Source organism: Scleropages formosus, chromosome 11 (genome assembly GCF_900964775.1).
Source record: "Scleropages formosus chromosome 11, fSclFor1.1, whole genome shotgun sequence".
In the NCBI taxonomy this organism is placed as follows: domain Eukaryota; kingdom Metazoa; phylum Chordata; class Actinopteri; order Osteoglossiformes; family Osteoglossidae; genus Scleropages; species Scleropages formosus.
Window position 1 is genome coordinate 3,092,899 of NC_041816.1, and position 12,294 is coordinate 3,105,192.

The window sequence follows — 12,294 nt, forward strand, 5'->3', positions numbered from 1 at the left end:
CATTTCAGCTAGACGGGGAGTTGTGTGAGCTTATTCTGGCCCGCATTCGTAAGCCAACAAAACTTCTTTCAGACTATACTGACATAGGATCAGGTGAGCGATCTCCTCCACAACGTACCAACAGTGACTAGGAACTTAAATGTGGGGTCTCACCCGCGAAAGTGCTGTGCTGTGAGCTACCCGGATCAATGAAGTTTAGGGGCACGTGGGGTGTTCCGCTGATGTACTCATGAGGGAAGGCTCCACTGGGCCGCTTGTACCAGAGGCAGACAACACGTTGACAGACGAAGTACATTCCACCCATCACAAAAACGGACAGGATGATGCCTATGACGGGGCCTACAGTGCTGGAATCAGCCTGGTAGATGCGAGGCGGAGCTGTGAGCATGTCTGTAGAAAAGAGGGATAAAACAGAGCAACATGAGCTCTGTAGCATGAACTAGCTTGCGGCTCCAGTTCCATTGGTATTACTGAAAAAAAAATAGAAGAGAAAAAAAAACGCACCACAGAAGAGCTCGTCCGAGTTGTCTGCACAGTCCATGTAAGAGTCGCACTGCTGCTTTTTCTCAATGCACTGGTTCTTTCCACAGTGAAACTGGCTGGGCAGGCAGACAGCTGTAAGAACAAAATGGTCAATAACTTGTTCTATGTGCAACGTCCCACATAAGCTATAGATCCAGTTAGTCTGACAGGTCTTAGTGCGAAAATGGTGGTTTATAAAAATCAAGAGTGCATTCATAACTCAGGGAGGGGAGCGCGCGGTGGCGCAGTGGGTTGGACCGGGTCCTGCTCTCGGGTGGGTCTGGGGTTCATGTCCCGCTTGGGGTGCCTTGCGACGGACTGGCGTCCCGTCCTGGGTGTGTCCCCTCTCCCTCCAGCCCTTTGCCCTGTGTTGCCGGGTTAGGCTCCGGCTCTCCGCGACCCCGTATGGGACAAGCGGTTTCAGATGGTGTGTTTGTGTGTGTGTGTGTGTGTGTGTGTGTGTGTGTGTGTGTATTCACAACTCGCACGTCTGAACAAGTTAACATAAAACTCTGAAGGATGGTATGTATACAGTGAGAAGTCAGAAGGTTTGCTCACTATCACAGTCCTGCTCATCAGAGTTGTCTGCACAGTCAGCCTCTCCATTGCAGCGCAGATGGGCATCAATGCACTGGCCTTTGTCACACTGGAACTGGTGAACTGTGCACAGTGGGCAATTCTCTTCATCGCTGTTGTCATCGCACTCGGCCAACCCGTCGCAGCGCCACACCATCGGGATGCAGACGATTTCACCAGTGGCACAGGTGAACTGCTCTGTGGAGCAGGTGGGCGGCTCTGTAGGGGGTCAGGGGTGTATCAGGGTTAGAACTTAGGGATGAGTTGTTTTCGCAACATAAAGCTGATGTGTACATAAGAATAAAGTCACGCTTCAGGCTGACAGGAGATGTACGGAAGTTTGCAAATCACACCAAAACACTAAGCTGCAGCAGCAGAGACCTGATTCATTACAATTTCTGTCCTTGCAAAAAATACTGTTGTACGTTTAGCCTAAAAAGGTGTGGGTGGAAATGCCTACCTCCACAGGTGAGCAGGTTCTGAAGCAGTACAAGATGCATAGGACAGGAGCAGCGTGGCGTCCCATCTCCTTTTGCAATGCAGATGTGGGAGCAGCCTCCGTTGTCAAGGTAACAGGGATGTGATGCTGCAACAGGGAAATTAGTTAGCTGATGCTGCTGAGGATAATGCAACATCGAACTGCAACAGCCTGGCTGAATGCAGGCAAAAACAGAGACACCAAGCAGAAGAGTATACAATGTTCTGACTGAATGGAAGTCACACTGTTCACTTATTTATTTCCACTACAGTTAAATTCAGGCGTGAACATGAACACGTTCTTCAATACACAAAGGTGGTGAACTGAGCAATCATACCAAACTCCTCTGGGTCCACATCCTCCACAGCATATATGCTAGTCAGATGCACAATGCGGCCTTGAATGCGAGTTCTCTTTTCCCCTGTGAGCTTGTCCACGCGTTCAATCATCTGCTGCTGCCGGTCAATCCAGTACAGGTGTTCGCCCAGAACCGTTAACCCCACTGGCTGCAAGATGTTTGAGTCCTGCAGCGTGATCCGGTTGGCTCCTAAAAGAAAGGCCAATACATGAAGAGTACCTCACACAGCTTTTAAAACCATATTCTTGAGAATCATGGTACCAAATTAAGTCGTTACTGAATTATCAGAACTAGTTTGTCGGTAGTGGATTATTGTTTAAATGCGGAGGGCCCCACATTTATAGTCACAGAAACTGATTGCACAATGTCCAGAAAGGGGTAACTGGGCCTACCCAAAGAGTGTAATCATACTGCCTTGGAAAAGACTAAACTGGCTGGCTCTGATTTCTTTCAATTGCGTCAATTTTAGATAACTCACCTGTACAAACATTTACATTAGTCTTACGTAGTAGCTTATTTAGAGGGACGGCAGAAAGTTTTGGAAGGGGAAGGCTTTGGGGAAAGCGTACTAACAAGGTGAAATGCTCCAAATCAATCAGGTAACGTACCCGAGCCGTACGAGTACTTTATTCAAGTGATCGTAAAGCTACTGGAACTCACCAGAGAAGTCACTGCTCTCAATACGCTTCAGGTCTGCGTCAGCCCAGAAAAGTTTGCCCAGCTGATTGTCCAGAGTCAGGGCTACAGGCCGGATCAGGCCCGTGGTGAAGAGAGACTCGCGCTCCGTCCCGTCCAGGGATGCTCGCTCGATTTTGGCAGAGTGCTCCTGCACGGTGGTGAAATACATGTATCTGCAGCACAAGAGAGCACAGAAATGAATCTCTATTTTAAATCAAAAACAATCACAAGAATTCAATTCTTGTTGGCTGCTGTCCCAATAAATCAATATTTTTGAAAGAAACTTGAATTTAACCAGAGAGTTAAATCAGTTCAGTATGGAGTGGCACAGATTTATATAGACAGGCCGACTGAACCTGATATTTGGCCGCTTAACATAAACTGACTATATGCAATATCAGCAGCCAAAAGGACCATTCGCTCTAGTTGTTCAAAGACAGAAAAATCTGAAAAATATATTCTCATCTGTTAGCTATTTGGTTTGCTCCTTTATGAATGTCAGAGTGTATAACTTCTTCACATCTTTATTCGTGGAGTTAGACAAGCACCTAGATTAACTACGTGAAGATGTTTCAGACCGCCTTTGAAATTTTCTGTAATTTATCTCAGTAGTTTTGCCTGAACTCACCCTTAAATCAGGCACATAGTTGTGTTGAGGCACTTCAGTGCAGATATCACGTTTTCTCCAATTAGCCTCATAATGACCTATTGTCACTGGAAATTGACTTTGCTTCAGAGGCTATCTTAGCAATTAAATAAAGCATTTTCTGCATCTCTCAGTTTCTCCCATTACAGGAAAACTTGAGGCACTGCTGTGCTCTGATAAACTAAGAAAAAGGTACTGAATATTCTTATTTCTGGGCATCCAAACCATGGGCTTCAAGCCTACTGCTAATAAGCTACAGACCATCCCTATTAGATTGAGCTAACTGATAAAAAAGTCTTTCATTTTGGTGGATTCAATGTTTCCTGTCATTAAAAGCAAGCATAATAAGCTCCGGCTTCACTGACCAAATATAGGTTAATTGCCATCAATATGGCCACTTTGTTATTCTGCCAAACACTGTCCAGATCCCTATTAACACAAACATGTTCCAGCGAACCCCCTAAAAGAGACATGTTTAACTGAATGGAAGCTAACAGGCACCGCACTCACACTAATAGTGGGCACACAGCTACAGGAGGGCTAGCCAAAACACGGATCACGCTGAACCACGACAGAGGAAAACAGAACATAACCACAGACAGCCATCTGCTCTGCACATGGACCGAGAAGTGCACAACCACGTCCCTGCTTACTCTGGCCGTTTCAGAGAGGTGTTCCGCCGTGCAAAGGGAAAGATTCTGAACCAATATCTAATCAAGCTATAATGCAGCCATTTATTTGAAATCTACAAACCCGACAGCTGAGCGAGTCAACGTGACCCACGTGTGCATACAAAGTACTGACGTCTTTTGCTACTGTGATGTATTGCAGCACTTTAACTTGAACTTCCCCCAGTTATCAAGCCCACTTTACCCTCTCTCAGCATTGACCACGATGGCACGTGGCTTGTCTACGTCATCCTTCAGAATTACACCAACAAAGACCCCATCCAGACGATGGGCATTGATGGTGTTGGTGATCTCACAGGTCCAGAAGAGAGAGCGACTGTACGGGTCCAGGCTGAAGTCATGGGGCTGCTTTTCCAGGTTCTGCTGTTGACCGGGTGTGTTTGACACAACCACAAAAGACTGCGGAGGTCCAAGATAGTGGAGGAAAAGTTAGTATGGGGAGCAAAAGAACCTGAAGAATGTTGTGTAAAACATGAAATCAGCCAATCCTTAGCGTACCATTTTAACAGTTTAAAAAAAAATAGTATTTCTTTTTTTTTTTTTTTTTTTAATTGAAACTCAGCAAAAGATTACTTCCACCAATTGAGTGGTTTACTTCCTGAGGGACCTGAGTTGGGAACAAACCTCAGAACCATCATCACGGGCCCTCCTGATGTTCTGCCGCCCATCAACCCAGTAGATGAAGCGTTCCAGTGGGTCGTATCTGATGACCCGCACATTGCGCATTACATGGATAGGGAGGATGATGTCAAGGCTCTGCTCGCCCAGAACCATGCGGCTGATGGACGCTTTCTGACTGAACAGTAGGAAGCTGGAGGGTGCTGGGATTGAGGAATGGGGGAGAGAGGAAAACAGACAAAGAGCATTATAAAGAGAGCCAGGCATATCCATCTTTGTCTCACCAATGAAGAGTCCTCAAGAAGCTCCCAGAAATGAACCACATTACTCATTTAGAAAGCAATAATTCACACACGAGTTTCAGAAACAGAGAAAACAAATGTTAAGCGTCACTGCATTTACATACAGGTATTATATAGATGTGTTTCCCCAAAGTAACTTCCAGTAATAAGTTACTGACAATGATTTACCTACTTAAACAGCCAATTTTTATTTTTTTTTTTTTTTTTTTTTTTTTTAAACTGAAGCAATTCAGGGTAGCACTTTAATATACGGAACGAGATCAGTTAGATTGGGTTAGAACCTGTGCCCTCTGAGTGCAAGGCAGCAGCTCTAACCACCACATGACCTGCACACCTTCATTTTTGATCGATCCTTTACTTTTAATTTGGATAGACTACATCCTGATGAATGTGCTCACTGGCAAGTGCAGAGAAAGAAAGCCTCCGGGTTATTACACACGTAATTTAGATTTTTGTATCTGTCCTTTTCAATTCTCGCAAGCTTTCATATCTTTGAACACAAGTTCTAGAGTCAGGGATTGGGTATGACATCGCTACTCTTTCTGAGCCAGGTTGTCCATAAAACTGCCTGTAAAATCTTTCATCTTGTTAAATGAATCCGCCAGTTCTCAAAAACATGCCTTGGGTCCAGTAATAGTTGGAAGAAATATTCCAAATGTATATTCCAGTATGACCCAGTTTACCCCCTTTCTCCGTTCAGCGAGCAGGACTACGCATTTCTGTTTAAACATGGCCTATTCTCACTTCCAGCGCAACACATCTAACACATAACAATGCAATGCAATCACTATTACAATAGCCTACTGAAGTCTAGTTGCAAATAAAACACAGATTCCTGGGGTCATCCTCTCACTGACAAAGCTAATGCGTCTCACCCATCCGTATGCTACAACAGTTGACGAATGCATTGATTTACACTTGAACATTTTATAGCTTCCCCACAGAGTAAATAAATGTGTACCACAATGGTGTAAGACAGCTAAAATTTTACATTTACTCATTTAGCAGACGCTTTTGTCCAAAATGGTATAATGCAACGGACTATTTCTTCTCATATACAAACCTGACCCGATAAGTCATGCGGGATCAGACAAGCAGTCATCACACACACACACACACACACACATTTTCAGAACCGCTTGTCCCATATGGGGTCGCAGGGAACCGGAGCCTACCCGGCAACACAGGGCGTAAGGCCGGAGGGGGAGGGAACACACCCAGGACGGGACACCAGTCCGTCGCAAGGCACCCCAAGCGGGACTCGAACCCCAGACCCACCGGAGAGCAGGACCCGGTCCAACCCACTGCGCCCCCACAATCAGTCATCCTCTGTTCAAAATAAATTTTTTACACTAAACATTCAAAGTATCTAAGCTGAAAGGACAAAAATTGACAGACAAATGCCTTCACACCTGAGGTCTCAGGTGACAGGCCCCCCATCTGTCTTTCTCAAAGCCTCCATTAGGATCCTGTTCGCTCCCTAATGCAAAAGCAGGCTGTAGATTGTCTTACACAGTGTGGTGGAAACAATACCTTCTGCCAATCCAAACCACTAGCCACAACAAATTGAAAAGAGACATCCAATGCCAGTGTGATAACCATGAATGACGAACTCCATAATACCTAGATCCTTCTACACATAGTTTTAAACCAAGTATTACACCATTATGGAACTCTGAAGGCAGCGAACACAAGTGAACTGAAAGTGAATGCAGTTCAATCTAGCCAGACAGGCAATAAAACAGGCTAAAACAAAAGCCAATGATGCTGTGCCACTCACAGATGCAGTTCTTGCCGTTGGGATCTAGGGAGTAGTGCGATGCACAGCGGCACCGGGAGCCCTCCGGTGTGGCAAGGCATAGATGGGCACACTGGCCATTTCCGTGCGAGCATTCGTTGGAGCCACTCTGACGAGAAGCATGGAACACCAAGATGTCCATAACATAGTCCAGCTGGCCCTGGATTAAGGTGCGGTTGAGCCCACTGCGCTTGTCAGCACGCACAATGCTGCGCAGGTTCCAGTCTGTCCAGTAGATGTAGTCCCGGTACTGGGTCAGCCCAAATGGGTGTGGCAAGTCGTCGGCTACCGTCGCCCTCTGCTGGCCTGGGGAGCACATGGTCACTCTCGATGGTTAATAGAACAGACAGAACACTTCTCATTTCTTCTAAAACGCCACTATATAACAGGAACACTTACATTTGTTAATTCAGCTGACACAATGTTAAGCTACCTACATTTACTGTATTTACCCATCAATTCAGTTGGGCAATTTTTACCGGAGGAATTCAGGGTAAGTACCTTCCTCAAGAGCACCACAGCCGGAGGGTGGGATTTGAACCAGTGAACTGTGAGTGCAAAGGCAGCAGCTCTAACCATTATGTTACCTGCTGCCTTTGATTATTGATATATTAGCAAAAACAAGAGGGTTTTTTTTTTTTTTTTTTTTTTTTAGTGTTGCGTGTCTAAGACAAGCTAAGATGCAGCTGATCTGTAAAATATGTTAAACAGATCAGTACAACTTGAGCTACCATCAAATATTTGGGCAGCTTTTCTTGGGCACAAGTTTTCTTTTGAACTTATACTATCAATCACTATAAATGTGTCAAGTTCTATCTCACAACACTCAGTAAACACCATTCACAGAAGTTAGATTGATTGAAAAATCATTGTTATGTTGTATGTAATCATGTTAGGGGCGGCGCGGTGGCGCAGTGGGTTGGACCACAGTCCTGCTCTCTGGTGGGTCTGGGGTTCGAGTCCCGCTTGGGGTGCCTTGTGACGGACTGGCGTCCCGTCCTGGGTGTGTCCCCTCCCCCTCCGGCCTTACGCCCTGTGTTACCGGGTAGGCTCCGGTTCCCCGTGACCCCGTATGGGACAAGCGGTTCTGAAAATGTGTGTGTGTGTGTGTGTGTGTAATCATGTTGTTAATATGCTCAAAAAAAAAAAAAAAAAAAAAAAACATACTGTGATTGGGTATGTGCATGTTCTAGCTGTTGAAAAAGGTTGGGTGTAGAATGGAGGCTGAAGTTACTAAGATCTTTTTACCGAGCATGTCAGAGGACTCAATCATGCAGGTGTCCAAGTCGGTCCAGTACATCCTCTGGTCCATATGATCGATGGTGAGGCCATTGGCTCTGCCCACCTTGTCCACTAATGTGGTAATATTGTGGCCATCCATGTAAGCACGTGCGATTCTGGGCTTCCCACCCCATTCAGTCCAGTACATGTAGCTGGAGGAAAGCACAGAACAGGAACGTGAATTACTTCAGCTCAGCGCTTGATGCCGAGATAGTTACAGAACCCTGCAGCTAATTAAACCAAAAACATTTGACAGCAGTCTTGATCTCAGCAACAGTGCAAAAAAAAAAAAAAAAAATGCAGGGAGTGCTGGTAGGTAGGCTGAGTGGACATAACCTTTCAGGCAATCAAAAACTATCCTTATCAGAGGTGCTAAGACGGTACACAGATATATAAATGCAGGGCTCTATAGTTCATGCAACAAGACAATGAACCAAAAGATCAAAACACAAAACTGTCTTAAAGAAAATTTTAAGACACTGACACTAAGACATCAACTTTGAAGAAAACGTATCTGGTTTTGTCGTACCAGAATTGCCTAGGAAAGTTCAAAGTGAAATCCAATTTGAAAAATGCAGCAGCTGAAATGCACTAACAAGAGAGCAGAAGTATGTGTGAAAAATATGATTAGCACTGAATTACTCGAACATCACAGAATATAATAAATAATCAGCAGTGGGAAAAAAACAGTAATCGTTGACCTTTCTCTTACCCATTGGCAGGGTCCAGTGCCAAAGCACGAGGGTTGTCCAAGTCCTTACAGACCAATACTTGCCGGTACTGACCGTCCAAACGGGCCACCTCAATTCGGTTGGTGCCAGTGTCAGCCCAGTAGATGTTGCGTCCCATCCAGTCCACAGCCATGCCCTCGGGATAGTCCAGGCCAAATTCAATCACGTGCTCCACAGAACTGCCATTCATGAAGGCCCTACTGATGGTCTACATGGAAAAAGCATGTTCGGACTATAAGACAATGGGGATGTTCATTCAATACCACTACTGAGAACATCAACATGAACTTTGTCAAATCGAGACAGCACCTTGGTGCTGATGTCTGTCCAGTAGATCCTATTCTCTGCAACATCAAAGTCGAGTGCAGAAGCCTCCTTAACACCGGTAAGGGGGATGGCTACATTGTTGCCGTTGGTGCCCAGCGAGATGCTGCGGATGTTGGCACGATGAGTGAAGAGCAGAAAGGCCTCTGGCACCACACACGTGGAAAGGTCACTTAGCAGCTCCAGCCCCATGGGACAGGCGCACTGTGGACCCTGTGGCCGGTAGAGGCATAGGTGGCTGCAGCCACCGTCGTCTACTGCACACGCATTGGTTCCTGCAGATTTCACCATTGCAATTGCACCATTAGCCCTGAAATCTTTCGCTTTCTACTTTGTCCTCAATTAACATTATTTACATTCTGCATTTACCTTCAATGTCATTAAGTGGTACAACCTCCTAAGTATTCTGAATGACTATTTTAAAGTACATTATTCAAAATCTGACAGCAAATGAGCAATTCGCAGTAACATCCATCACACAACATAACACCATTAGCAATATATAAAATATTTATAGACTAGCTATATTACCTCTGAACCCAAGAAAAAGTTTTCCAAATGAGAACTGTTAATCAACAACTTTATTATCAAATAAAAATGAGCCATTCTTAATAGTGGCTTTTTGAAAATTATGTCCAAACGTTACTGAACACAGTTTAAAAAGTATACCTTAATATTATATTTAGTATACAGACGGGATTTAAAGACCACAACACAACAGATCAATGCATGTGTGTTCTTTTAAGGACAGCCTGAAAAAATGCTGGTATTCACGAGCGCTTTATGTATTCCTAGCGAACAACTAGAACGACTGTGGTGTTTCACCAAATATGCACAGCTGGGGAAAAGGACTGACGGTTTGTCCTCACCGAATGCCTTGGTGACGCTGGTGGCCTTCAGCCCCATCAAGTCGGGTAGCTGGTCGATGATCATCTCACGGGCAGCACCCGTTTTGCGCACGCGCTCAATGCTCCGTCGCTGCCAGTCCGTCCAGTAGATGTAGTCCCCCAGCAGGGTAAAACCGAAGATGTGGGGTAGTTTGTCGTCCAAAATTGTTCTTCTGTCCGTCCCGTTGATGTTAATCACCTGAAGAAAAAGGATTTCGATTGACATGTCACACAAAACAAAGTGAAGTACAGAGTGTATACTTAAACATGGATTTCCCATGATGAAAATAAGGCAAAATGTAGTGCTGAACACAAGGGAAGGACAATTTTAAAGGATAAAGAGGTTTAAATATTAATCTTTCAGTTGGTCCACTCTGCTCAGTCTATTGCAAAAAAATTAGCAGTTGTCATTAAAAGTCTCCTCTCCACCAGTACCTTCAAATCTCATGCTCTCTGGGCCAAAACTGTGCAGCTGTAAATTTACGCAGAGACCTTCAGACACGAACTGTCAGATGAGGCGCTTAGAGTGGGAAAAGTACACCTCCCCAAACTCACAGATTGGAATTTAATAAAACCACATTTCACATAAATTGAGAGGTTTGCAAGTCAAACTTCCTCCACAAAAGTAGCACGAAAAAATTGCTTTATTCAAAAGACCAGAGGAAATGGGTTGAGTTTGCAACTTTACACCTCTGTGGGGAAATACATTACAGTCACCTCTGGATTTCAGCCATTTGCTTGGCATTAAAACATTTCAATTCTGCTTGATATATTACAGCCACTTTTATGAAGAAGAATAAATTACTCCTTCAGTAAATAAGAGACATGCTGTAATATATCACCTTGATTGTGTAACAGGGAGATAATGTTCCGCAGCTAGGATGTCAGTATGTGAGTGATGGGTGTATTAAGGCTTTGTGCTTCTTCGCACTAAGCGGCACTTTAAACAAGGACTTCCTACAGGGTGTCATTCCAATTCTGAGCCTTTCCTGTGTGGCCTCTGCACGGGGATATGGGGTGACTTCCAGGGGCTGCTCTGGAGGGGGTGTCGACTTGATTTATTTCAGTTACGGGACCCCTCGCTTCCTACAGCTGGTAGAGTCACTAACTTCTGTTCATTAGGGGAAAAACCACGAGTGAGAAAAAGAACAGGGCCACCTTGCTCTTATATGGATTACATTTTACAGCAGCAAGCTGCTGGAGATCAAGACCCTGATCAGCGGAGAAAGTCGGTGAAGAAAAACAAACGGCATCACTCCTGAGGGACTGGAAGGCAAGAGCCCGTAAATAAATCAAGCTGATGAAGAGGAAATGGCAGGATGGGATAAACCAAATTTAAAAAAAAAAAAAAAAAAAAAAAATCTCTGAACATATGGAGAAAAAATGTGTCCTCTTTCATTTCACACTCCTTTCGTTTTGTATGGTTGAATAACAGTGGGGACACACACGCTGCCAGACGTGAAGAGTCGTAAAAGGAATCAATCTGGATGGCGACGCAAGCCGGATCAGCACCCGCTCTACGTTATCGAATGTCTGTATCATAAGAGGCTCAGGCATCTCTTCTGTTGGATTAAGAATAAAGCTGACAGGAGCATCCAAAAACTTAAGAAATGGTCAGCAAATTTGCATCAGGCCACAGCGTGGAACACACTCGGGAGGTAAAACAGGGTTATGCTCTTCCAAGCACAAATAAAATAGATTTAACCAAGTTATCGTATAAATATATATTAAATAATACATATTTGTTTTCCCTCTTTTTGTGGAAATACACTTATTTACCACAAGTTACTGCGGATGGATAACTATCCTTCAACTCTTCTCTATGACTTGAGCTTCACTTCATTTTATGAAACAATGAATGCTTTCACAAAGTATTAAATATCATTTTGGACCTAGAATATTCACATCATCCATTTCTCATTCTTCTACTGCTCCTACAAAAGAAAGGGGTCTTAACTGTCCGTGGACTTCATCAAGACTGGTGGATGTCAATATTTATCAGCTATACTGTCACTTATGAGACGCACCTGTGAATGTTGGAGGTCAAAAAGACTATGGAAGTCAAGGGAAGGCCAAACACATTTCTAAGTGAGTTGGGGAAAGCAGGAGGGCTTCGTGCCTCTTCCTGCTCTAATCCAGGTACAAGCAAAGCCCGCGGCACGGAGCCATGTTTTCCCACCTCCGGACATTTCCGCCAGCTCGTCTCTTTCTCCAGCGTGTCAGCGGATTAACCAAAGAGTGCTTGACTTTGGTCCAAATGTGAGCGGGCCAGCGACTTTGCCCAGGTCGCCTCTTTGGGAAAACACCCTCCAAAAACCTAATTCTCTCAGCGCTGTATGAAAGGCAGGTGCAACATCAGAAACTGACACTGAAAGAAGGCAGTAAAAGGAAATCTCAATCAAAAGT

At 44.6% G+C, this 12,294-nt stretch overlaps 1 protein-coding gene across 2 annotated transcripts in view; it reads right to left on the reverse strand.

Annotated features, from left to right (window-relative positions):
- The window catches only part of LOC108934668 (low-density lipoprotein receptor-related protein 5-like), a 44,391-nt gene that overhangs the window by 2,577 nt on the left and 29,520 nt on the right, over window positions 1-12,294 (reverse strand). For both annotated transcript variants that reach the window (XM_018752675.2, XM_018752676.2), the window contains exons 9-21: window positions 9,871-10,087; window positions 8,987-9,276; window positions 8,659-8,885; window positions 7,914-8,098; window positions 6,648-6,971; window positions 4,572-4,768; window positions 4,132-4,346; window positions 2,595-2,785; window positions 1,914-2,123; window positions 1,559-1,684; window positions 1,081-1,317; window positions 505-615; window positions 154-390 (exon numbers count right to left, since the gene is read on the reverse strand). In XM_018752675.2, coding sequence (XP_018608191.1) covers window positions 154-390; window positions 505-615; window positions 1,081-1,317; window positions 1,559-1,684; window positions 1,914-2,123; window positions 2,595-2,785; window positions 4,132-4,346; window positions 4,572-4,768; window positions 6,648-6,971; window positions 7,914-8,098; window positions 8,659-8,885; window positions 8,987-9,276; window positions 9,871-10,087 — 2,767 coding nt within the window. The remainder of the gene's footprint in view (window positions 1-153; window positions 391-504; window positions 616-1,080; window positions 1,318-1,558; window positions 1,685-1,913; window positions 2,124-2,594; window positions 2,786-4,131; window positions 4,347-4,571; window positions 4,769-6,647; window positions 6,972-7,913; window positions 8,099-8,658; window positions 8,886-8,986; window positions 9,277-9,870; window positions 10,088-12,294) is intronic.